Source organism: Oryza brachyantha, chromosome 6 (assembly GCF_000231095.2).
Source record: "Oryza brachyantha chromosome 6, ObraRS2, whole genome shotgun sequence".
NCBI lineage: Eukaryota > Viridiplantae > Streptophyta > Magnoliopsida > Poales > Poaceae > Oryza > Oryza brachyantha.
The window spans coordinates 4,862,776-4,889,981 of NC_023168.2; the positions used below are offsets into that span (position 1 = coordinate 4,862,776).

Below are 27,206 nucleotides of genomic sequence, written 5' to 3' on the forward strand. Positions count from 1 at the left end.
CGGCAGCGATGGCGAGGAGGCGCCGCCGGCGCCAGCGGGGACAACCACAGAAGCCCTGCCGATCAAGGAGGCCGGTCTCCGCCGACGGCGACACGTGCTCCGCGCAGGAGTCCCGCGCGCACCATGCTGCGCACCCCGCGAGTCTCCTCTCCTCTCCGCTCCGGTCTCCGCTGCGCCCGCGTCGCATTGACCCACCACCCGGTCCACCGCCGCGGGCCGCACGTCAGAGTCGCGATGCCACGCCCCCACAAGGCGAGGTGAGGAAGTGAGCCCCCCGCGCCACGGCACGCGCCCGTGGGCTTTCCTCCTCCCCTCCCCGTGCCGCACGCAGATGGCCGAGCCCGAGCGCCGGCGCCGCCGTCTCCTCCTCCTCCTCCTCCTCCTGCTGCTGTGCCGCCTCGCCTTCGTCCTCCCCAACGCCGAAGGTACGTACCGTACGCCTCCCTCACGCCTCTACGCGTCTTCTGATCGATCACCTCAGCTGATTTGCTCGCTGCGCCTCGCGTGTTCGATCGGTTGCGGCCGGGGGGGCCTTGCCGGCCGCCGCAGTGGACGCCTTGCAGGCTTTCGTGGGAGGGTTCGCCGCCGGCAACCCGGCGTTCCAGAGCTGGGACGCCACCATGCCCACCCCTTGCACCTGGTTCCATGTCACCTGCGGTCAGGGGAGCCAGGTGATCAGGCTGTAAGCAACTACTAGTCTACTTTCCTACTGGTTACCTGCTCCTGCTTCATTTCCACTCAATTGTGCTTCTCTGTTGCTCATCGCTGTCACTGGTGCTTCTACTTGATTAATGGCTTGTGCGCCACCTTCGCGCAGGGATCTCGGCAACCAGTCGCTGTCCGGCGAGCTGAAACCCGATATTTGGCAGCTGCAAGCGTTGCAATCCCTGTGAGTTTGTCATTGTTTATTTGCTGGTTCCTTCCCTGGATAGTATCAGTTGCATATTTTCGCACATCACAGCATCACTCAGCATCAGTACTGGTGTCTGCCTGTTAATGCTCACAAGAAATAATTTGTGGGTACTACTGTCCAGTAACTTTAGTTGTACTTACCCTACGACAAAACAATTATGTCCTGTGTTTCGAAAACGGAAAATATTTTACGAATAAAACTTTTATATACGTGTTCATAGCGATCTAAAAACTAAAATTGGAAATCTCAAAATCAACTCTAAATTTAATGTTAAAAATTTAAATTGACTAAGCAAAAGCCAAAAGATGGAGTGAATTTCCTGCTATGGATGCTTTTGGTCTGGGTAAATGATTGTTATATGATTAGATAGCATTTTGATCTATCTTGTATGATTATAAGCATAAGCAAAATGCTTTTGGTCTGGGTAAATGACTTACGCGTATGGCCCTTGCCATGCTGTCTCTCGTTTCTGGTCTATCTTATATGATTAGATAGCATTTTGATCATCCCTTAGTTATGAAAACTGATGGCACATCGTGCAAAACTTAAACAATACCGTTAGCTGGATTTTGTATTAGAATGTTAGTCATTTTCTATCATCAGATTTGGTGATTCTCTGACTAATGTTTGTTTTGGTAGCAGAGAACTTTACGGCAATAACATCAGCGGGAAAATACCTAGCGAGCTTGGGCGCTTGTCAAGATTGCAAACTTTGGATCTCTATTTGAACAAATTCACTGGTGAAATACCGAATGAATTGGGAAATTTATCAAAGCTTAGTAACCTGTAAATATTCTCATCCGTGCAAAAATTCATTAGATGTTATTTTTTATGACTAATGAAGCTAAGATATTACATACTAGTATGAAATATTAAGCAACTAATATAGAAGTCTCTAGAAGTTAATACTTCTGCTGTTTGACATTGCATGCAAGGACAGCCGTCTTAACAACAATAGCCTGTCAGGTCCAATTCCCATGTCTTTGACAACAGTCCAAACTCTTGACGTGCTGTAAGTACTCTGCTACTACACACCGAGCCATTACGCTTCAATTGATATGCTTATATGCTAGTATTCATGCAGGGACTTGTCACACAACAACCTGTCGGGAGTAATACCGACGAGTGGTTCATTTTCACGCTTCACCCCAATTAGGTTTGTTTGGCCTACAGAGATAATGTTGATCAGCGTGCGTTGTGTGACTGGTGTGAAACTTTGTAACTCTGTTTTGCAGTTTCACCGATAACCCGTTTACTTTAAAAAATTCTTCTGATTCTCCATCAAATAACTCAGCAACGGCGCCATCAAGTGGTTAGTTAATCCCTTGCTCTGATGTACTAAATTGCACTTACCGCTGCAGTCAGCGGCGAACCCAGAACAGAAATTACCGGGGATCCGATACGTAATAATTATCTAATTTTTGTACTTGTACACTGATTAATATGATATAATTTAGTAAGAATTGAATAATTTACCTAGAGTCCGAGGACACCGGGAAGCTATAGTGTAGGTTCGCCACTGGCTGCAGTATTTCATTGTTGTGATTCTCATAATTATCCCAGTTGCCAAGTGGCCAAGTCTTCAAAAGATTGCCTATTTTTTCCGCTACTATTTTTTTTTCTCGAATTTGCTTTCCCAATTCAAATCCCAATTTCTCTAGAAATGATTTTCCATAGCAAATGAATTACTCAAATCTTGAGCTTTGAAACAACAGTGTATTTCGCTCTCAAACAAATAATATTAGTAAAATGCTACGTGTGCAGTGGTTATCTTTGCATTTTGTGACCTTTCCACCCCCAAATATCACTTATATTTAGTAAGTAATGTGGAAAAAAGAGTCCAGCCATACCAAGCCTACAAGTGAGGCTGCCAGCTGCAGCCTGGGCATCTGGAATTCAAATATCAATCATTTCAGGGTTACTTAAACAATTCTGAATGTTAATAACGTTAATAAAAGGTCTGTCGAATTGCCAGTTAGTTGATTCTATATTTGCCACTTCTTCACTCAGGAAGTAGTGCATCCAACATTGCAAAAATTGCTGGTGGAGCTGGTGCAGGTGCTGCCATGTTGTTTGCTGCTCCTATTGTAGTGCTCGCATGGTGGTGGCGTCGTAAACCACATGATCAGTTCTTTGACTTACTAGGTCAGTTTACCTGAGACCTTTGGAAATCTCTCCAGTTTCCATTGTTATTCAATGGCACTCCTTTTTCTCTATGCAGATGAAGAAACTCCAGAAGTTCATCTGGGTCAGCTCAGACGGTTCCCCCTGAGAGAACTGCAAGTTGCAACAGATAACTTCAGTCCAAATAACATGCTAGGGAGAGGAGGCTTTGGAAAGGTCTATAAAGGAAGATTGCTTGATGGTTCATTGATAGCAATAAAAAGACTAAATGGAGATCGAATTGGAACCGGAGAGCGGCAGTTCCTTATGGAAGTCGAGATCATCAGCATGGCCGTGCATCAAAATCTCCTACGCCTCCACGGCTACTGTATGACACCTACCGAGCGGCTGCTCGTGTATCCTTACATGGAGAATAAAAGCCTTGAGACACGCTTACGAGGTAGTCTATCCGTTTTATAATATAAGATGTTTAATTTTTTATGTTGTTATGTTTGACCATTTGTCTTATTCAAAAAATTATGAAAATATCATTTAATTTGCTTGTGACTTACTTTATTATCAAAAGAACTTTAAACATGACTTGTCATTTTCTATATTTGTACTAAATTTTTGAATAAGACGAATGGTCAAACGTTGTAACAAAAAAGTCAAACATCTTACGTTATGAAACGAAGGTAATATTTTCTGCACTTGCCTATGGAGTGTATCAGTGTTAGTTTCTCAAATATGTGATAGAAATCTCATCGTGACACTGAAATAAGTTTCATAACAACTACACAAAGTGCTCTGATTCACAACCACCACTTGATTGGCCAACACGAAGAAAAATCGCGTTAGGGTCTGCAAGAGGCCTCTCTTATTTGCACGAAGGATGTGACCCCAAAATCATCCATCGAGATGTCAAAGCTGCTAACATTTTGTTGGATGAAAAGCTTGAAGCAGTTGTTGGTGACTTTGGTCTGGCAAGAGTTATGGATTACAAAGTTTCCCATGCTGTAACCGGTGTGATGGGCACACTGGGGCACATTCCCATGGAGTACCTGACTGCAGGAAGAATTTCAGATAAGACTGATGTTTTCGGGTATGGCATCATGATTTTCGAGCTGATTAGTGCGAGAAGGGGGTTTGATCTTGTTGGTCTTGCAAATGAAGAAAATGCCAGAGTGCATGATTGGGTGAGTCATGTTTTGTTGGATCTCTTTCTTTTGCAGGAGACACATCACACATTTACTCAAGCATTCCATTCTGTCTTATTGGATACTCGCTCCATTTCATACTATAAGAATTTCTAATCCCACTTAAATTCATAGGGGTAATAATGAATCTATACACATTTAAACCATATACATTCATCTATGGATGAATCGAGGAAGATCATGAAATCCTACAATACGAAACGGAGGAAATACCTACAATGCTTTTAAAGTTGAAAATATAACTTGCATATAAATTTTTGGCTTCAATTCTTATTTTTAGGACTAACGTGTTAATGCCTTGAATGCTTGAATGAACCGCCTAACTAGTCTTTGAATCCTGCCAGATCCGATATGACTGAAGCAGTTATTATGGAACTCCAACTTCGATAAGCCCAAATATGTCTACCTTACTAATCCCTGAGACCCTGACATAAGTAGATCGCCATAACAATCGTGCAAATTCTTTGGTTCAAAAATAATATAGGACGGCTAGTAAGAAATGAGAAGAAAAATGCTTCAGTAGAGGATAGCTATACATAGTTCCCATCAGCAAGTCAGCAACTACTATCTATATTTGATTTTGAGATAACTGAGACTTTGAGGCTATCGATCAGCTGTATACATTCTGTTGATTCTTTACGATTAAAGGACCAAAATGCACTGTCAACTAGTTACCAAGTCTTGTTTCACATCTCATCGGTGAATTCACAAATGAAAAATCTTGCAGCATGCTTCAAGCATAAAACTCATGAATGTCCTATTCTTTCTGTCATTCAGGTGAAGAAACTGCTGGAAGACGACAGGCTGGAGGTGCTGATTGACCCAAACTTACAGGAAATCTACGACGGCGGGGAACAGGGAGTGCGAGAGGAGGTGAGGCTGCTAGTGAAGATTGCGCTGCTCTGCACCCAGGAGTCCGCTCCAAGCCGTCCCAGAATGTCGACGGTGGTGACAATGCTAGAACAAGATGGTACAGCGGAGCACTGGGAAGCATGGCAGATGAAGACGACGGTGCAGACAAGCCTGCAAGGAGGACAAGGCGTTTCTGAGGTTCGCAATGACTCCGTTGCGAATCTCCCTGCAGACACATTGTCTGGTCCAAGGTGACAGCCACCTTAAGGACTATGAAGAGTGATTCTTGTTTCTGTAGAGCTTACTGAATTTAGACAGAGCACATATATATTTTTTTTTAAAAAGCAGATTATACGTCTTTGCAATGTTTTCAAGTCGTCAAGTCGACTCTAGTTGCCATGGAACCGACCAGCCGATTAGTCGCGATTAGTCGTCGACCAGATTGATTAGTTGAGTCTGGTCGATCCTGGTCGTTCATATAGTTTTCTAGTATATATCAGGACATATACATAATATATAATATATATTCGGATATTCCTACATGTAGTTATATATATATATACACACTATCATGATCTATAGTTATATATACACACACTATATCATGATCAAGCGCAGCTGTTATGAGAAAATAAGAAGAGAACAGGTGACATGCATGTGATGGGTTAAGTCTTGGGCAATGGGCAATATATTGCTAACCCTAATGGGCTATGGCCAAAAGTAGGCATGTTCAAGAAGAAACCTAGACCTGGTCGTCCACCCCCTAGTCGGACGACTAATCACGATCAGTCGACGACTAGTCGGACGACCAGGGTTCTAGTCGAGCTAATCGAGCCGGAGTCCTTGATCGAGGTCAGATCACCGATAAGGACGACTAATCGTGATTAATCGTGACTAATCGGACGACTTGAAAACATTGCGTCTTTGTGATTTTGTAACATATATGTATGTTTTCCTTTTCCCCAGTTTTTTTTTAGTTTTATAGAACATAAACACATAATCACTACTAGTCATAGGGCTTCAAAAACTGTTCAGAAACCCCATCATGGTGATGCCAATTTGCCAACACATCAATACATGTGGTTGCACTAGTCCAGGATCATCAAGGCGGTTATTTAACCTTCTCAGAAAAACATTACCCAAGATGGATCAAAGTTGAGCAATAAACTATATCAGAGACATATCAACTTTGAATCAAAGAATACTCTAAATCTGCTGGCCCATTTCCTATTCATTTTGCAACACCTGATACATAGAACATTTTGTCATGTATTAACTTGTGGTAGTCTTATATACTTTCAGTGAGAGTATAAGTGCTACCATTTTTTATTCCCAAAAAAAAAGAGAAAATCTTGCCACCATTCCCAATTGAATGATTTCACCCAACAACTTGGATCATCTGGTGTTGGTTTAGTGTCTTTTTGTTCCCAACTCATTGCCATAAAACCTCTGATGTACTCAATCTCCAGAGATACAAAATGCAACAAGTACTAAACAGGACTTTGGATCATTTGCCATCCTCCCGGAAGGCGCATTCTCAAATGTCACTCTTTTCGTCAACTTTAACTATTTGCCACTGACATCACAGATTTTGTTGATTCAGTGGTACTTTTGTCTAGTTTTGTAGAATTATAGCTATATAGGATCTTTTATCTTGATAATAATTATTTTTTAATTGTTAATTTGAATTTAAAATTTTCTAAATTATATTTTTACATGGAACCCATTTACCTATATTCTAAATTATACTGGTTCATAAACTCTTTTCTACATAATATTTAATTCATAATTCAAATTCTAGATACTTCTAAATTGTATTTATATATTGACCTTTTCTCTTAATTTACACCTGGACACTTTTTTAATTTTTAAATCTTAAATTGTATTTCTAATCTGATTCTTTTTAACTAAAATTTTAGTTGTTTACAAATTGTATTTATAGATGGACTCTCCCCTCAATATCAATTGTTTTATTTGTAATAATTTTCAGTATATAAATACAATTTAGAAGTATCTAGAATTTGAATTATAAATTAAATATTATGTAGAAAAGAGTTTATGAACCAGTACAATTTAGAATGTAGGTAAATCGGTTCCATGTAAAAATATAATTTAGAAAATTTTAAATTCAAATTAATAATTAAAAAATTATTGTTATCAATATAAAAGATCCTATATAGCTATAAGCCTATAAAACTAGACAAAAGTGGCACTGAATCAACAAAACTTGTGATGTCAGTGACAAATAGTTAAATTTGACGAAGAGAGTGTCATTTGAGAATACGCCTTCCGGAAAGATGGCAAATGATCCAAAGTCCCGTACTAAACAAACTACATATCTTTTCAGCAGAAGAGCCAACATAGACATTACAATACGGACAGGGAGGAGGGGGGGGGGCAAACGACAAACCTTGCATTCTTCTGCAACAATCGAGCCGAATTTTCCAACAAAAGCTCTAGCATCATCTGTTTCTGTTCACACACCAAGCAATGAAGCAGCTCCATTTGATGCTTCCCCGGAACAACCGGAGGTATAAGCATCTGCAAGGCCTGGAATGCGGCCCTTGAAATGATCCACAAACTTTCTCTCGCCCATCACGACTGTGTAGTTGAAATCCATCTCCTTTTGTCCTGAGAACCTTGAGCAAGAGAAGGGTTTGGGGGAAACGGGCAGCGCGTCTATAGAGAGGAAGCGGCGGAGGGAGAATGGCGCGCCGCCGAGGCGAGGGGAGGAGGCTGGCTCGAGGAGAAGACAAAGGATGCGCCTCCCGAGGTGGTGGATCATGGCGGCGGCGGAAGGATTTTGCCGCTGACGGCGAGAAATCGGTAGCGGCGTGAACTCGATAGACTTAGGATTGGTTGGTGGGCCAAAGTTACAGCCCATTTGAAAACTCGGCCCGTCAACCATAAGATTATTTTACGTCCTCAGTCAACCGTAAGATTATATATAAATACAATTTAGAAGTATCTGGAATCTGAATTATAAATTAAATATTACATAGAAAATAGTTTACTGACAAGTATAATTTAGAATATAAGTAAATGATTTCCATAGGTAAATGGTTTTCATGTAAAAATATAATTATAAAATTTTAAATTTAAATTAATAATTAGAAAATAATTATTATCAAGATAAGAGATCCTATATAGCTATAATTCTATAAAACAGATAAAAGTGATACCAAATCAATAGAATAAGTGATAAATAGTTAAAGTTCACGAAGAAAGTGGTTGGGAATGCGCGATCCGGGAGGACGGGAAATCATCTCTCTCTCCCTCTCCGGCTCTCCGCCGTTCCACTTCCACCCTCATCCCCGCCGCCGCCACGCCATCCCCGGCCGCCGCCGCCGCGGTCCAGCCATGCTCCACCTCCAGAAACACCTCATCCTCCTCTCCCTCCCTCCCCGGGCCACCACGTCCACTACCACACTCCTCTCCTTCCGCCACCAATGCCTCTTCTCCTTCGCGCGGTTCGCCGCCTCCACCCCCGCCGTGGCGGCGGCGGCGGCGGGTAAGTCCGCCCCCTTCGCCGTCGAGGACTACCTCGTCGCCTCCTGCCACCTCACCCCTGACCAGGCTACCAAGGCCTCCAAGGCCATCTCGCACCTCAAGTCCCCGTCCAGGCCCGACGCCGTCGTCGCCTTCCTCGACGGCCTCGGCCTCTCCAACGCCGACATCGCCGCCGCCGTCTCGTACGACCCGCGCCTCCTCTGCACGGAGGTCGACAGGACCCTCGCCCCGCGCCTCGCCGAGCTGACGGACCTCGGGTTCTCCCCCTCGCAGATTGTGCGCCTCTTCCTGGTCGACCCCACCCGCTTCCGCCGCCCCACCGTCATCTCCAAGCTGCAGTACTACGCACAGATGTTCGGCTCCTTCGAGAGCCTCCTCCATGCGCTGAAGAAAAACACCTACCTCCTCAGCTCAGACCTCGAGAAGGTGGTCAAGCCCAACGTCGCGATTCTCCGTGAGTGCGGTCTAGGTGCTTGTGATATTGCCAAGCTGTGCATCCCGTTGCCGAGGTTGCTCACCACCAACCCAGAGCGTGTCCGAGGTATGGTGGCTCAAGCAGAGCACATTGGGGTGCACCGTGGCTCCAAGATGTTCAGGCACGCTGTTTTTGCGGTGGCGTTTATCAGCGAGGAAAAGATCGCGGCCAAAATGCAGTTCTTGAAGAAGACATTTAGGTGGTCAGACGCTGAGGTGAGGATTGCAGTGTCGAAGCTGCCTGTGGTGCTGAGGAACTCAGAGGACAGGCTGAGCCGTGTGTCTGAATTCCTGATGTCTGAGGCCGGGTTGGAGCCAGCATACATTGCTTACAGGCCGGCAATGCTCACTTATAGCCTGGAACGCCGGCTCATGCCCCGTTACTGCGTTTTGAAGTATCTAAAGGACAATGGATTGGTAGAGTCTGACAGAGGCTACTACAGCGCATTCCAGGTGAGCGAGGAGGTCTTCATGGATAAGTACATAAGTCCTTACAAGGACACTGTGCTGCGCCTAGCTGAAGACTATGCTGCTGCATACAGAGGAAATATACCCGCTAGATTCAGATTGAAAGGACCAAAAACAGGCCATGCAAGTACGCCAACTGTCTAATTCTTGCCACCAAGTAGTGAGCCGGTAAGTCCTCCTGTAGTGCTCTTTGCCCGACTGAATGTTGAGTGCACTGGTTTTGCTGTTGCTTGCTGCCAATAGAACTGATAATTAGATTCTTGAATTAAGATAATGCCACCTGGTAGATGAGTAACTATGAGTCTATGACACAGTTATGAGCCGGTTCATCATTTTGTCACATGCCGTGGCCGTGTGCATATTGTTCATGCCAATGGCTCATTCATCTGTGTGTTGTATGAAATTACCAATGATGATTCAATGAGGTTAGCCTTGAACAACTAACTTTGAGCATATTTACTGCATACTCTCTCCGTTTCATCATATCATAAGTCACTTTGGTTTGTTTTAAGTCAAACCTTTTTGAGTTTGATCAAGTATATATAGAAAAATATAGTTATATCTACAACACTAAATTAGTTTCATTCCCCGGAATATATTATTATATTATATTTATTTTTTGTTGCAAATACTGCTATATTTTCTATAAACGTGGTCAAACTTAAAGAGTTTTAACTTAGGGCAAATCCAAAGTTGCTTATAATATGAAACGGATGGAGATCTTCCCTCGTATGTATGTTTCACGTTCTCTTGTTTCATTGTCTTCTGTCGTACTAGCACACGCCATGACACATAGAACTTTCCTTGTGAAATGATTTTTATTCTTCGTATGAATGCCTGGATTCATTGATGATACAAGAAATATATAGACACATGTCATCAGTCTCTACCGTGTTCTACTTTATATATTGTGACATCCACCTGAAGCCGTCGCCGTAACCCATCTTGCGGACGACGCTGGACATGAAGACCTCTACTGGCCGCATGCTGGCCCCCGTGAGGTTGATGTTGCCCTTGCCGGTGGTGAGGCCAGTGAGCCCAAGGTAGTAGCACAGCTCCTGCTCCGGCGCAGCGTACGGGATGTCTATCTTATTCCCGAGGACAAGGAATGGCACACCAGCAAGCGCGTCGTCTGACAGGAGGGCATCCAGCTCCATCTTCGACTCGGCGAACCGGCACCTGTCGGCAGCATCCACCACATAAACTACTGCATCGACCTGTGAAGCAGACATCAAGTTCATGAAGAGACAGCGAAAGTGGCTCACTTCAGATTTTGAAGACGGAAGTAGCTAGTGCCAAAAAAAAAAAAAACAGCTGGAATTTGGTTATGACAAGATTTGCAATAGAAAGTATGCATGAGCTTCAATCTACTACTACTATTATGTAGTGCTTGATTGGGAAGCTGTGTTTTAAATATGAATTTTCAGGTAAGCACCCAGCTCAATCTCTGTTTATTATGTGCTTCAAAGGAAATAAACTTGTTAGCCATTTATGAATATATTCCTGTTGTATGACCGAAGAAATTAACATTGTGTACTCGTGCAATTGATACTACTATCAGCTGACAATATACAGCTTTGCTGCTTTGGGCTACGCACTATTATATGACTTTTATCCCTTGATAAATGATAATGTACTAAGGCCCCGTTTGTTTTCACTTATGATTATTGTAAGCTGTATTACTATAAGCTGGATTACAATAAGCCGGAGGAGAATAGGTTGTAATATATTTGTTTATCAGATTATTGGATAGGTTAGATTACTAGGTTTGCATGGCTAAAGTGCGGAATGCCCTCAACTATTTTGGGGATAAGCGGTGGCAATGTGCATAATTACTTCAAAATGTCAAAGGGTAGTGAGTCTTTAGCCAACTAATAATCTAAAAAAACACTTATGGAGGTGTTTATCAGATTATAGTAATCTAACTTATAGATTATAATAAGTTATCAAAATAATCTATCTGTTTGTTTTAGATTATTTTTAATAATCCAGATTATAATAATTTTGAGTGGAAACAAACATGGCCTAACCTACATTCTGTTTTTTCAGTTTCCACCAAGTTATCTGCGTTCAGCTTCAACCTAAGGTAACTTTCAGCGCCAATGTTGAACAAGGGGGCATGGAACTTTTTTGGTAGGGGAGCGAGATTGAAGAAAGCAAGCAAAACCTGGGCGTAGTAGTCCCTCCAGACGCGGCGTGCGATCCAGTGGCCGCCGAGGTCGAACGCCTTGAATCTGATCCGCCCGATTCTCAACTCGTTCGAGGTCGGATGCTGCGTCGGCTGGTGCACCGTCAGAGCTGGATTCTGCATACATACACCAACACAAACCACACACGATGATGAGCAAAGCTGCATCCCTGCCGTCGGTAACACCATCAACCCAATCAATCGAGCCAAACTTGCAGGATGATGAGCACCGGCCTCTTGCGAGAGCATGTGGAAGAGGGTGGTCTTGCCGGCGTTGTCGAGGCCGAGGAAGAGGATCTTGGCCTCCTTCCGCCACAGCCCTATGGACGCCGCCAGCACGTCGTAGAACCAATCGAGCAGAAACGACATTCTTCAGCGGTGAAGGTATATTAGCACTCGTGTTTACTTCTTTCTGACTGGTGATGCTGTTGAGGACCAGCTTATCTGATCTTTCGATCTCCCTTCCCTGAGCTTGCGTTTCGACTCATGAGGAGGAAGCAAACCAAACCCCGTCTGTATTTGTACTGTTTGTAGGTTGCCGGGCGATCGACGACGCATGGCGAGAGGAGTCTCCATGGCCTTGCTGTACGTGTCACCTTGCGGATCTGGTGCGTCAGTTTGCCATCCGACGGGAGTCCTTACGTCCAGTCGTCGTTACTTCGTCGGTCTCGGTACACGAAAGAATGCTGGGTCAGTATTGCTTCTGCCTACTTTTAATAGGTGTTGTTTCAACTATCTTGTAGATGAACCCTTTTTTTGGAGCATGGGCTTTCTTTGTTACGAAGGAACGCTGGTCATTGACCCGTGCGCATGTGTGCACAAATGAGCAAATGAAGCTCGTTAGTAACTTATTAGTATATTTGTTTTTTGAAACGACTATATCGTAACTTCCGCTGGTTTCATAATACTTGTTGTTTGACACTATCTCCAAAAATAACTTTGATCACTTTTTTCTATTAAAAATATAAATATGAATAAGTATATTGTTTATCACCAATCAATGTGTGTGTCATGTGTCGAATATTTGAAACCGTTCGATTTTTCACGGTGACAGAACAAAATTCTATGATCCAAAGCTAGTTCAAATTAGCAAAACACATTTACCAAGTAACCATTTGTGCTGAGCTATGTGAGCACTTGCCCTTCGGAGCAAATTATGTCTCAAGAACGTAACAATGATTTGAGACTTGGAGCTGCAAGGGCTAATTTGTAAATGTTCGCGCATGGCAAACTCACGTGAACGCACTTATTTTTTGGCACCATATTTTTTCTTTTTTATCCAGAAAAAAAATTTAATATGTCCGATTTTTATTCAGAATCAAAGTCTGCTATAGATAATATTTATATATCATAAGTTTGTGGTTTTTATGATTGGTTAGTATTGCATCCTATAAAGGATTTGGTAATGCATAAAATTTTCACATCTTTTGGTACGAACAATTTTTTGTAGAGTTTGATTTTTAACGAAATGGTTGACTCGCTACCTAATCAAAATATTATCAAGCATATATTGTAAGTTTCACTTTGAACTAGACCATATCGTTTTCACTTTAATCAATATTTCTTGCCACCTGCTGTGTACTGGACAGCTCTATTGCCCCTTACATTGGGTACGGTATCTTTTTACATTGGGTACTGTTACGATATCTTTTTACTAGAAGGGATAGGGATAGTAGTGCGGTAAAACTTAGATCTAACAATATGATTTTATAAGTATGTTAACTATTTTATTTAAAACTCTGGCGCGATATATTTATCAATTTATATATTTTAACATAATATATAACGTACAAATTTATTATAAAATTATATATTTTAGTTTTAATTTTTACTATTATAGAATTTCTACTACTCGTACTAACGGTGTAGTATAATAAAATCTGACAGCTTACGATCTTTCGAGAATACTTTTTTTTTTGAAATCTGAGAATACCTTGATTTCATTACTTCGTGCACACTAGCAACAGAATACACCAATCAATACTCCATGATCATTCACGTCCATATAAACCATCAACTTTAAATCTAGAGTTTTTTTTCACCATAGACTTGTCTTATAGATTGTTAAGAATACGCATATAAAAATTTTATCATAAATTATTTTTTGTTTATAAATATATCGTTTGTCTTTTTTATGAAAAAGTCAAATAACAACCCCCTCGGTTGCTAAAAAAACATGTACTGAGAACAAGTCTTGCTATGGTGGTGGTGGTGACTCGTGAGTTTGTAGGTGAAAGAGCATGTACTTTAGTGGTTGCAGTGACTCTTAGAATCTATGAATTTTAGATTGAGTATTTAAGGGGCTAGTCCTCTACTTGGGCTAAGTTCTTGATTTAAAATAATAAAAAAAGATGGCTGCATATATCCGGTTAGATATAGAGACCAAATAAAAATATTTTTCTCTTTAAAAAAAAAGAGTTTGTAGGTGGCAGCTACAGCAGCGAGGTTTCTTGAGGCATGATCTTGATATAGTTCCTCAATCCTATGTCACCAAATTACTAGGAACTATGGTTGAGGAACGGAAACACGAGACATAGAACACTAATTCTGAAAAACATGATACAGAGAAGGTGTATCTTTCTAGAACGTTTATTCGAGGGATGGAACACGTTCCGCGGATTGTTTGTAGAAACAATGGTCTAGAACTAGAATAATCATGGAAATAAGGATACTATTGCTTAAGAAAAATAAACATTAGAGCCATAACAAAAGAAATCGATTGAATGAATGTTGTCTTGATTCTCTCCGTCTATAAATGTTTGGCATCGTTGACTTTTTAATATACGTTTGACTATTCGTTTTATTTAAAAAATTTACATAATTATTAATTATTTTTATATCATTTCATTTATTGTTAAATGTATTTTACATATTTTAAAAAAATTGGATAAAACAAACGATCAAATATATATAAAAAGTTAACGACGTCAAACATTTAAGGACAGATGTAGTAATATTTATAAAGTCAAATGGCTCAAATAGAAAAGAATAATAGATACATACATTTCCATCCCCATTGATCCATCCACTGCATCGAATCGATGGAATTTTCAACACCTGATAGCGATGATCCTCCAGAGCAACTTATCCCTCGGTAGCAACGACGGCTGGCAGCTACAGTCTGTAGCTTCCATCTATATGGATGGAATGCTGAATGATATTTCCAGGCGTTAACATGCCTTTTGTTTTAGGGCAACGCTACGGGAGTTTATATCGCTCCATGTATTTTATAAGTATATTAAATATTTTATTTAAAACTTTGATAAGATATATTTATTAATTTATCTATTTTAATATGATATGACACAAATTTATCGTAGAGTTATATATTTTAGTTTCAGTTTTACTTATGTAAAATTTCTAATACACGTGCTATTAGCATGGCGTAGTGTAATAAAATTAGATCAGTTACATTCAAAACTATGAACGGCTCATAATTATTTAAGGCTACCTTGAAAAATCGTTGTTTTATAGTGCAGGATGTTTAACTCTGCTTTATAGTGAATGATATACCGAAAGTTTGGTTCAAAGAGGCCTCAAACTTGGGTGGTAGGGTACTGGAATGTACCGAAACACCAGCATCTTTTTAGGAAGTGGCATGTACCCAAATCCCTTAAAACTCTTGTTAAAAGGAGGTAGATGTGATCCTTGAATTTATCCAATATTAGTTGCAACATGTACTCATGTCTTTTTTTTTTTCGCCCAAGGACAAAATGTATCCATATTCTGAAGCAACTTACATTTGCATTCAGTGCTGTTTACACTAGTGCCTGCCATTACTGTTGTTTCTCCGTCATTGCCTGCAAAGCTGGAAATTTGCCCCTCTTTTGGCTTTTCCAATGAATAAGCGGAACGATATATTTACAAAAAAGAAATAATTTATAAATATCTTTTTATAAAGTACAATAAAAAACTTAATGTCAACTTCAAATTTAAGGTTAAAATATTAACTTTTGACTTATAAGAGCAAGTTTAATAGTATAGCCAATACTAGCTCTAATTCATCTATAACCAATCTAATAGCCAACTCATACAATAGTTACCTACAAAATATCAATACATGATCCCACATATCATACACATATTTTGTCTTGGAGTCCATATGCAGCTGGCTATAAATTAGTAGTCCACCTCTCTTTTCTCTCCTCTATTATCTCTTTAAAATATGATTATAGCTGGTTTATAGCCTACTATTGTATCTGCTCTAAACATATATGAAAAGACGAGAGTGTTTCACTCAAGTGCTCATAATTACTTATTAGTACTATTTTGAAATGGCCTTGAGCGACGGTTGTTACCATGGCATCGCTTATTCAAGATTTCAAGCTTCTCAAGGCAAAGGGATTGCTGAATATGAAATTTAGCTACTATAGCATTCGTTTGCTGGGTGAGAAGTAATATTTTGACAAGTTCATGTGCCGTTACAAGTTCCAAGTACAGATGCTTCTAGTAGTGCTGGGGAAAATAACGGCTCAACTTCTATTCAAGCAGATGAATCAGAACTAGAGAATGTGCTCAAGCTTCCGATTGCTTTGCTGGAAGGAATAGCTTAAGATTTGGCATCCCCTTTATATTGCTACTATCTCTGTTTTATCATGTAAGATGTTTAACTTTTTGGTTGCAACGTCTTATTCAAAAATGTAGTATAAATATAAAAAATGATAAGTCATTTTTAAAGTTCTTTTGATAATAAAGTAAGTCACAAGTAAAATAAATGATATTTTTATAAGTTTTAAATAAGACAAATGGTCAAACATTGTAATAAAAAGTCAAACATTAAACATAATGAAACGAGGGAGTATTAGACTTTGTTGGAACGAAGAACTAGAGAATGTTGCTTACTGGGAAGAATATATAAGAAGTTGGTGATCAGTGGTTACAGCTCCCGTAGCTCCCATATTGCTGGAATGGATTTTGTACAGAAATTTCCAGGAGAAACATGAATCATTTGTTGTGCAGCATGTCATTTCCCTGATTTTAATTGTATGTTTGTGAAATGCACTGCGTGGCACCGTTTAAGTATTGATGTGATGATTGAGGTTTTGAATAAGACAACCTTTGCGTTTTGGATTTGGATTATTTTTATTTCAAAATAGTGAAAAAGTCAAATAAGAGGTGTTAAGTTTTTTATCATTCTGGCATCGAGCTATTTTGCCGCAGGACCTCCTCTACAGTATCGTCACCGCAGTAGAGTTTAACCATCAAATTCGGGATGGATTGATGTGGTTCCTCTACACCTAGAACACCAGAATATCGAACCATGAACGAGGAAAGGCATGAGAGAAATATTGGCTAATAATTGTGATTTGTGCATGAGCTTGGCATCTATCCAGGTCATCATTTAATGGGAATAAAATTTTTCTATACGTGTTTTTAACGATATAAAAATATAGGCTGGAAAATGAACTATGATGGAAAAATCTCAAAATTAATTTTAAATTTTAAATTTTAAATTAAAAATATAAATTTTAGTTTATAAAAATAGCAGAGACGAAAAGATAAGACTTTTTTTTCTCTCTCGGTATCCCGCGGCAGAGGTGGCGGCGATGCACGGTAAGCCTCGCCGGTTTTATAGGGTCCCGGCGGGCGGCGGCAGGAGGAGACGGCGGAGGGCGACTATCAATCCGCCGGAGAAACCCATGGGCAGGTAGATTCGCGGTCTTGATCTATGCTGATTTTGTTTTGTTTTTCCCCCTTTTTTTCGCGTTGAATATATGACAAAAGATCTGCCTCTTGACTCTTCAATATTGCTCTCTAGTACGAGCTAGCTGTCGTCATTTCGATCAGACTGGTCATTTGGTTTCGTTGATGAATCATCACGACTCCCATCTGTTCTGCATTTGAGCCAGGCGCTATTCTGACAGTCTCGCTTTAAGGCCAATCTCAATAAAAATTTTATGGGCAATAAATAGGGTACCATGTAGATATTTTTGATAATATGGTAAAATATTAATGAAGAGAGATGAAATTAGTTTCATGGAGATGAAACCTTCTATGCACTGGACAGCTCTTGTCTTGTATATAACCTAGGAAACAACAATTGATGAAACTATATATTAAGAGAGGTGTTTTATCCTAGTTTCAAACTTTTTAGATAACATGTTACTCTGGGTAATCGTGTCCATAAAACTTCTACTGAGAATGTCCTGAGCTGCTCGATCAGAGACGCTGAAGTCTGAACATCGATCATTGTTCAGACATGAACAGTGAAACCGTCCGGAAATTCAGAGAGATAAGCTACATCTTTCATCGACGATTTCGGAGCTCAAAGTTGACGACGGCCAAAAGAGCCAAGAAACGATCAGAATTCAGGAGCATCTATCAAGCTAATTCAGCTCTAAATGATCCCACCAAATGAGCTAGAAAAAAAGCAAACCATGGATGGAACAGAGAGAAGATGTGCCAGCTGAGACGACGATTGAATATATAATAATCAGATTAACTAGTTTCGAAGTCTTAGTTAGTGCTACCAACAACGTGAAAGAGCGAGAGACGACGATCATTACTGAAACTTGATGACTCTTTAGTAAACTACTAACAGAGACAGCCTCTCTCTTCTCACTGGTCACAGGCAGCGATGATTAGCATAGCACCGGTTGCAGCTGTGCTTAGGAGATTTGATAAGATATCTCCCAAATCCGTACTGGAAGAGAAAGGCACAAGAGTCATCATGGACACTCATTAGGGCATGCAGTATTACCTATTTAAATCCTGCACACACACTAAGTACCTTTTTTTCCCATCAGAACAACTGATGCATCATTAAGTTGCTGTTGTGCTAGCTAGTTTCTCAATCATTTGAATGCCATATGCTCATGCTTTAGTTTATAATATTCTTGCCTGGCATTTTATTGGGGAATATATGAAATAGTTTCCAGCCTGTTGTTATTTTTATGTCAGGATTTATTCCATCTCAAATATTTTTTTCTTATATATCTAGATAATTAATTCTATTGATGCTCTAATGCGCCTAATTGATTAATTTGTGCATCGTCACTGATAATTAAGCAACTTGCTGGTCCGATTAAGGAAGCCCGTTTCCGTACATATGTGTTGGTTACTGAGCTAGCTGCAGACTGTTTGCAGCAATCATGCTGTTCAAACTTTGATAGTAATATTGTTGTCGCACCCAGCAATATGCTGCAAGTGGCTTTATTTTTTGGTGATTAATTTAAGAGAGATGCCTTCTGAATTTCTGATAAATTGTACAGGTCAAAGATGTGTGGGTGAACACTTACTACAAGTCAAAGATGGTCCACCCACTCACCCACAATTCAGGTACATGTCCAAACCTAAAATAATGTGGCACTCCCTTACAATATTGCCATCATTTGCTTCTATCTTATTTATTTTTTCCCTTTTTGGAGGCTTTGGCAAGTTGTCATCCTAATTAAGTTTTTTTAGGCAATGTAATGGAGTATCAACTGTGTGCTGCTGCTACATGCAGAATTGCAGAGACTGATGGGGTATCAAAAGCTGAGAAACTGTACAAGAGTGTAGATTGCTGCCCTCATCTTTTCCTCTTTACCATCCTTTTCCACAAAAGTGATATGGAATTCAACCCTTTAAAGGCTTTAAAAAAATGGTGGCCATGCATCAAATCTTCACCCCAAAAAAAGTGGAAGTCATGCACTGCTATAAGCACACCAATGGTCTGCACTTGTTTTAATTCTTGATGCTAGGTAGCTGATAGCCTAGGTAGAATTTAGAAACATGTGAACTTCTGCTTACAATGTTGATAGCTCTTTAATTAGTCTTAATTTTTGATTCACTTGTTTCCTTGGGATTAATTACTGTTGTATTTCCTTATATTTATGCACACTCAAACTGTTTGATTTGCATAAACAATGTGAGCTGAAGATGATATGTATGATAGGTCGAGCACTAGTAGTGGGAGACTTGAAATAGCTGCCTATCTGTGACAACTAACAACTTTTGCCTTTTATCATTCCTCTCCATGTTAGGGTCTATACATTCACATTAACTAATCCATCAGTATTCATGGCAATGCTCATGCCCATGATCAGTGTCTGTCTAGTTTACTCTCCCTGCATGTGGGACCGGCCATTGATTAGACAGGTGAACTCCCCTGGTTAATTTTGATAAGAAATGTCCTCTCATCAATTAGTCATTGATCACAACTTAACCAAACTATTTATATTATTATTATGCGTAGTGTAGTGAGCAAACAATTGAGTGTTCAGACAGGGGTTAAGAGACAAATTGCAAATATATTATATGAATGCTTGTTCCAGAAGGATGATCTTATCCATATATGAATTTTTCTCCAGCTAATTAATCTCTTCACAAACAAAATGCAGAGCTATGCAAGTGTTTAACCTTCTATAATTAATTGAACTGATAGTGAAATTTTAATTCAAAGGAAATACTATCTAGAGATGTGACTAGACTGGAATTTTTTTTAAAATATTGGCATCTATTATGTGTTCATCCATTAGAAAATTAATGATATGGACTGTAGTGAATGTGAAACTATTACAATGGGAACTCTAGAGCATATACATAGCAGGGTATATCAGATGTCGTAATTTGTTTTATCTGGAGGATAGTGTGTGTCTATATATATATATATGTATGTATATGTATATAAAATCATATATCATATTATCAGGTGTAGTTATTTCCTTCACGTCTAAGGTGTAGTAACACCTCTATATATGTTCCTGCTCTCACCCAATAGAAAATACAAACACTATACATGGAGTTCTATCATTCATATAAGATTTAACGGTGTTTATACTTTCTGTTGGGTGAGAGCAGAAACATATATTAAGGTGTTTCTGCATTATAGACATAAAAAAAGTAGCTGCACCTGATAGTACTATCTACATCAAAGACCATGGATTTTCCATAATGTGGCTAGAGGCATCCTTAAAATTACTCTAATAAGGACTAATAAGGAGAAGATTTTCGATCTAGTACGATGGAGACTTGTGGACCACAAAAGCAATCCTGTGGCTCACTGAAAACACCAGAATCACATGCATGCATGACTGGTAATTGAATATCTTTCACCATATCTTTTTTCTCCGTTCTAATTTAATTTCCACCCCTCTCTTTGATCCTAACTTACACCTTCTCGTTAATCAATATAACACTGTCACACCGGTAGTGTTTGCGAACTGATGTGACGAGGCAGAAAATATTTTGGAAACAAGTTTTATAAGGGTTTACTTTTAAGATTAAATATTAATAAGATGCAAGAAATAAAAAATCTATAGTCGAGGCTCATGTGACGTGGAAAGGTTGTATTAGAGCATCTCCAACAGAAGTCTAAAAATTAAATTCCAAAAATCTTGTATTGGAATTGTCCTAAAATAATGGGCCTAAGTAATTAATGACTCCATACTCCAATAGAGGTCTAAAAATTAATCATTATAGTTGGTTGGTTGGTCACATAAGCAAGGTGTGACTAGGTTGCATGTTGGATCATTCTCTTCCTTCTCCCCTTCCGCGCGAACAACCTCCATCGTTGTTTCACCGTCGTATGAATTGATCACATAATATGTTTGATTTTCTTCTATTTGGTGGAAAAATGGAACACCAAGATGATGCCCTAGCCATACATGCAAAAATAACTCACTTCTACGCGCGATAAGTGCGAGGTTGGTGGAGATGGAGAAAAATACTACTCGGCCAAAAAAAACAACTCGACGGGCACTTACCTATGCAGTAGGTGCAAATTGAAAGTGGATCTAGACCCCTAATTTGTTTTGGTGATTAATGACAATCAAATGACGAGGACTAATGATGTGTATGAGAATGTGAAGGTATAAATAGTCCTCATAAAAAAGTTGTCGATGCACCGCCCACGTGAAAAGAGAAGTAAAATCGGTATATTCGTGCTGGCATGTGTATTTACTTTGAATTTGAGTCAACTAGGAATGTCGTACTATAAAGAGGGGTGCGCAAGTGAAATCTAGGAATGAATCCAGTGCTTGGAAATATTTTTGAAGTGCATCTTTTGCTATCTTTTTGAACTTGTGCTGGAATTTACGGAAGTTCCGAAGGTACTGTCGGAACTTCCGAAGGGGTCAGAATCGGTTCTGTATGATTGACGGAAGTTCCGAAGGAGACCTTCGGAAGTTCCAAAGAGCCATAATCGGTTCTGTATGATTGACGGAAGTTCCGAAGGAGACCTTCGAAAATTCCGAAGGAGCCAGAATCGGTTCTGTAAGATTCACGGAAGTTCCGAAGGTCTTGACCAGAACTTCCGTTGACTTGACTTTTCGCAATTGACTTTGAATTTTCTAAGTGTTGGAGGCTATTATTTTGAACTGACCGGAAGCTCCGAAGGATATCTCCGGAAGTTCCGAAGAGAGAATCTTTTGCCCCCCAACGGGCAGAAATTGAGAGGGGTGTATAAATACCCCCCCCACCCATCAAGCTAGGGCCGGTACTCCCATTGTTCATCCTCTTGGCCCTTGGCTTAATTTCTTGAGATTCACTTTGAGCCTTGCTTTCTCACTTTCTCCTCTCCACGGATCTAAGTGATTTGGATTTTGTGTGTGTGAGAGTTGGTTGGTTTGAGTTGGTTTGAGTGCTTGGTATTGACTTCGTGAGAAATTTCTTGAGCACTAGATTCATCCCCAAGATCTCTTTGCTAGCTTATTACTCTAGGTGGTTCAGGACACCTAGACAGCTAGGCGTCGTTCCTAGAGCCGCCAAAGTTCTTGTGGTGCGCCGGGAAAGGTTTGTAAAGGTTGGGTCTCACCTCCGAAAGGGAAGAGACACCTCGAGTGAGGGAGAGTGCACGAGTGCAACCCTGAGGAAAGGGTTGTGGAACCCGGCTTAAGTTTGAGCTCCTCAACGGAGAGTACAATCCCCTCAAGGATTGGAACTTCGATAAAAAGTCTCTGTCTACACTTGTGGTGAAATTTCTCTAACTTATGATTTGAGCTTTGCTTTTGGTAGTCGTGCGTACTCTAGTTGTTGTTTGTGCAAAGCTTGGAGGTGGTTTGCTTATTTGAGGTTTGGTTGACTAGATCTACTCATTTTTCGTTCTAGATCTGGTGCTCTTGAAAGTTCCGAAGATCAACGGAACTTCCAAAGGCCAAAGTTACGAGGCCTCTGACCGGAAGTTTCGAAAGTCTCAGCTTCCACTTTTTAGGTTTACTTTTAAATCGCCTATTCACCTTCCTCTAGGTCTTGATATACTCTTTCACAAATTTTTATTGGGAACATATATTGATTTTCTAGATCCGATTCACTTTTAGGCTAGGATGGGGAGCGAAGATATTTCATGAATGAGATTGGATATCTGTTGGGGTCGATTTTTCCAGTAAATCCAAAAAATTCTTTTAGGAACTTTAGTACCTTTGAAAGTTTAGGGGCTGATTTGTAACAAGCCCGTCCTCCAGAACCACGCAGCCCAGCCCAACCAATGGACGTGCCCACTTATACATACAACCGCACTTATATTGTCATCATCGCTTCGTGTAAAAGGGTCAACCCGGGAGTGATATGATTGGAGGAGTGAGGCCTTATAAGTTGGTTCCATTCTTGTTAAACTAGCAAGGTGGTACTAAACATGCTCATACAGCTCGCACGGCCCATACAGACCATATTGGGCCAAGATGTCACACAATCCTATTAAAAAAAAGTTTAGAGGTCGATTGGTGCCTGACTATGAGCCTAAAACATTATCCTAGTAAAAGTAAAAAATATATATAATAAGATAACCATGAAATAATTTGAGAGAAAGCTAGCATCTCAGGTGGTGTTTGGGACAAGGGGCTAAACTTTAGCCCCTTGTCCCATCGGATGTTTGGACACATATTATAAATAATAAATGTAGATTATTAATAAAACCCATTCATAATCTTGGACTAATTTGCGAGACGAATCTAATGAGCCTAATTAATCCATGATTAGCCTATGTGATGCTAGGGTAAACATGCTCTAATTATGGATTAATTAGGCTTAAAAATTTGTCTCGTGGATTACCACTCATTTATGAAATTAGTTTTTTTATTAGTGTATGTTTAATACTTAAAATTAGTATCCAAACATCCGATGTGACATGAGACTAAAAAGTTTATCCCCAATCTAAACAACCCCTCAATTCTCTCCTTTATTTATGGGGGATGTAGATTACTTTGAGATTATTTCAAACCATGATTTTTCAGAGCTCTTCTTGAGGTTTGACATCAGAACCCTAGCCCTAGGAGAACTAAGGCCGGGCCGGGCCGGGCTTCACGTCTTTACAAGAGCTAGCTAGTCGGTTTAATTAGTGAACCTAATAATTTTGCTCCTGTCCTCCTTAGAGCAAGGTTAATAATATAGCCAATAAGTTAACTATAAGACTTTTTATAGTCTTCTTTTAGCCCACCCATATAGTAGTTAGCTCTTCATCATTAATACATGACCCACATGTCACTCTCATAGAATTTTTTGATTTTTGTGTCCGAGTTAGCTACAAACTTATAGCCCGCTTACACTTTCTCTAATCTCCTCTTTCCTTAACCTGCTATTATACTTGTTCTTATCCTGATCACTCCCGAGCCGGCTTTTCCCCTCTCTCTCCTAAACAGAGACCTTTAATGCGTCGTGATCTCTCTCCTCCAATCCCGACAAAGTACACCATCGTCTCCTGCCTTCATGTCCTCCTATCATATGCTCCTCCTCCTCCTTCCTCCCTTCTCTCCGCTCTTCTTCCCAAACCCTCTCTCTTCCTTCCAGCTCTTCAATTCCTCCCTGCAACCCACAAACTCCATAAAATAGTGCTCCAATCCGCGAGCTCGCCTCTCTCCTGCACCCACCTGACACGCATATGCGTCATACCCGGAAGAAAAATCAGTTCTTGGCAACCTAGCTACTTGCTAGACTGGTAGCTAGCTACTAGCTAGAGTGTTTCCGTAACACGGCCAGCTTGATCTCTTGCTAGCTCTCTACCGGCGGCGGCGGTCGCCGGCATCACTCTACGTCATCACGGCTGAGCAGTTTTTCAGCGGGAAGAAGATCATCTCAGTTCATCGCTCAGAGAAGCTGAGCGCCTGAGAGAGAGAAAAGGTTTTTTTTTTTTTTTGGGCTGTACATGTACCATGGCGTGAGCTGCCATGGAGATCAACGGAGACGCTGGCGGAGGCCGCCGGCCTAATTTCCCCTTACAGCTTCTTGGGAAGAAGGAGGAGCAGCCGTGCTCCACGTCCCCTGCGGCAGGCGGCGTCGGCACGAATGGGCCGGCGGCGCCGGGAGAGCTGCAGGGGAGGAAGGTGGCGGCGCCGAAGCGGACCTCGACGAAGGACCGGCACACGAAGGTGGACGGGCGCGGGCGGCGCATCCGGATGCCGGCGATCTGCGCCGCTCGGGTGTTCCAGCTGACGCGGGAGCTGGGGCACAAGACCGACGGCGAGACCATCGAGTGGCTGCTGCAGCAGGCCGAGCCGGCGGTGATCGCCGCGACCGGGACGGGCACCATCCCGGCCAACTTCACCTCCCTGAACATCTCCCTCCGCTCCTCCGGTTCGTCCCTCTCCATCCCCTCCCACCTCCGTCTGGCCGGTCTGGCTGGCTCTCGCTTCGGCGGCGGCGCACGGGTCGACGCGTGGGACCGCGTCGTCGGCCTGGGGTTCGGCGGGGCCGAGGGCCCGTCCTCTGCCACCTCCTCCTCCTCGTCGCCACTTCTGCTGAGCTTCCACTCCGGAAGCGTCGGTCTTGACGTGTCGCCGTCGGCATCGACCTCCGCCACCGCCGCCAACACTGAGCTGTCCCGGAAGAGGCGGTGGGAGCAAGAAATGCAACAGCAGCAGCAGTACCAGCAGCAGATGGCTGGGTACACGCAGAGCCAAATTCCAGGCACGGTGTGGATGGTACCGAGCAGCAACGCGCAGGCCGGTGGCACCGCTCCGCCCGGAGGCGGTGGCGGCGCCGGCGAGCCGATTTGGACGTTCCCGCAGTCAGGGACCGGCGGTGCGCCGACGGTGTACCGTGGCGTGCCGAGCGGGCTACATTTCATGAACTTGCCGGCGGCACCGATGGCGCTGCTTCCCGGCGGGCAGCAGCTCGGGCTCGGCCAGGTCACCGTCGCCGGAGCGGGTGGGGGTGGTGGCGACGGGCACTCGGGGATCCTCGCCGCTCTCAATGCGTACCGCGCACAAGCAGCGCAGCCGGACGGCGCCGGCGGCGCGGGGCAAAACGGAGCGCAAGGCTCTAGACAGCATCAGGAGCACGGCGGCGGGGGCGACGAGCGCCATGAGAGCATGAGCGCCAGCGACTCGTAGGCCTTCCGTGCGGTGTGCCGCAAATTCTTCTGGTTTTGATCTGTTCTTCTTCTTTTCTCCGTTTTTGTTTGAGTTATTATTGTCTATGGCTTTCTTCTTCCTCGATCCATCATATTCATGCAAGGATCATACAGTTGCATTACATGGCATGCATCTGCATAAAAATAATTTCCTATGTGTTTGTTGCGAGAATGAATCACGCCATGATAGAGCTTGCAGGTAGGGTTTGGTTAGAATGCTAGTAGAATCTTAGAGTCATTGACCAATAAACCATTGCTTCGATTGATCGATCGATGAGGATTATCCACCAGCTGATCATTCTCCAAAAGGGTCCATTCTGTCAGATTGCTACTTTGAACACTTCCTTGTTGCTTACCTGTTGCGTGCACATTTCAAATAACTTTCTTTTGTCACTAGAGCTTTTGCAACACAAAAGTTTTTCGTTCGAATTGTACTGCCGACATGCATAATATCGACAAAGTTCCTTTCATTTGAATGCATATGCAGTGCACGGTTCTACTACGGTAGCGCTAGCTAGCGGTTGGCCATCCGGCAAAAGTTGCCAAAAAACCAAGAGATGGTAGCACGCTAGCAATTAATTAGGGATTGCATTGGGTTTATCCAAGGGTAAGCATCGATGAACTTCGTCAATCAAATATATTTTGTCAAACTAACAATGAAGAAAATAGATCTAGTATATATACTACCTGTTACTATGAGTGGACCATCCTTTTTACAGTCATGGGAACATATTTCCAGTCGTGGGGACACTTATTAATTTGGAGAACATGTTTCTATTGTATAGTCATGGGTCGGAACTTTGATAACCATAATGCTATTAGTGTCGTGGGTGTTAGTGCTTTTTTGAAGGAAAATGTAGTCTTTTTTAAGTTAAAAATACCACGTCAACATGCCACCGTGTATGGATTAGTTCTTACGTCGATGTATGAGTAGTATATATACACTAAGTTTATTAGTCAAATGTGCGAGCTTATAGCACCACATAGTCAAAGATCTATAATCGAGCTGATGTCCTTTAAACTCTTTAGTTTACCTCTCAAACTTAATAGGAATAGTTGTACAATATAGGGTATGATGTCTTCACTCCACGAAATTTCAAGTATTCACTTGATCTAACCATTGAGGAATTTTTGATAATTATTTTACTTGAATAGTAGCTGAGGATTGTCCAGATGTTGTGTTTGTTTGTGTTTTTTTTTTCCTTTGGATGCATGAGT

The 27,206-nt window shown here is 41.5% G+C and overlaps 4 protein-coding genes across 6 annotated transcripts; 3 read left to right on the forward strand and 1 right to left on the reverse strand.

The window, feature by feature from the left end:
- Positions 1-241: 241 nt before the first annotated feature.
- LOC102705356 (LRR receptor kinase SERK2) lies at positions 242-5,579 on the forward strand. Of its 2 annotated transcripts, XM_006656740.3 has the most exons (11): positions 242-425; positions 550-682; positions 818-889; positions 1,556-1,699; positions 1,854-1,925; positions 1,998-2,069; positions 2,149-2,225; positions 2,924-3,058; positions 3,135-3,487; positions 3,820-4,212; positions 5,011-5,579. In XM_006656740.3, exons 1-11 carry the CDS (start codon positions 332-334, stop codon positions 5,338-5,340), a joined length of 1,875 nt encoding a protein of 624 aa, XP_006656803.1. In that variant the 5' UTR covers positions 242-331; the 3' UTR covers positions 5,341-5,579. The 2 variants fall into 2 exon arrangements, with proteins under 2 accessions (XP_006656803.1, XP_040381046.1); XM_040525112.1 differs by lacking the exon at positions 3,820-4,212 and having other exon boundaries at positions 244-425; positions 3,135-3,476; positions 5,011-5,135.
- Positions 5,580-8,331: 2,752 nt separating this feature from the next.
- Positions 8,332-10,532, forward strand: LOC102722684. Of its 2 annotated transcripts, XR_005812058.1 has the most exons (3): positions 8,332-9,705; positions 9,852-9,962; positions 10,465-10,532. XR_005812058.1 is itself a non-coding variant. In XM_040525280.1 (2 exons), exon 1 carries the CDS (start codon positions 8,446-8,448, stop codon positions 9,679-9,681), a length of 1,236 nt encoding a protein of 411 aa, XP_040381214.1. In that variant the 5' UTR covers positions 8,332-8,445; the 3' UTR covers positions 9,682-9,705; positions 10,465-10,530. The 2 variants fall into 2 exon arrangements, 1 of the variants encoding a protein (XP_040381214.1); XM_040525280.1 differs by lacking the exon at positions 9,852-9,962 and having other exon boundaries at positions 10,465-10,530.
- LOC102722966 (GTP-binding protein SAR1A-like) lies at positions 10,344-12,185 on the reverse strand. Its single transcript, XM_015838274.2, has 2 exons — positions 11,705-12,185; positions 10,344-10,754 (listed from the first exon to the last, which is right to left on the reverse strand). Exons 1-2 carry the CDS (start codon positions 12,092-12,094, stop codon positions 10,434-10,436), a joined length of 711 nt encoding a protein of 236 aa, XP_015693760.1. The 5' UTR covers positions 12,095-12,185; the 3' UTR covers positions 10,344-10,433.
- Positions 12,186-24,322: 12,137 nt separating this feature from the next.
- On the forward strand, positions 24,323-26,136 carry LOC102699411 (transcription factor TCP14-like). Its single transcript, XM_006655872.2, has one exon. The coding sequence runs from the start codon at positions 24,805-24,807 to the stop codon at positions 25,966-25,968; it is 1,164 nt and encodes a 387-aa protein (XP_006655935.1). The 5' UTR covers positions 24,323-24,804; the 3' UTR covers positions 25,969-26,136.
- The last annotated feature ends 1,070 nt before the right edge of the window (positions 26,137-27,206 follow it).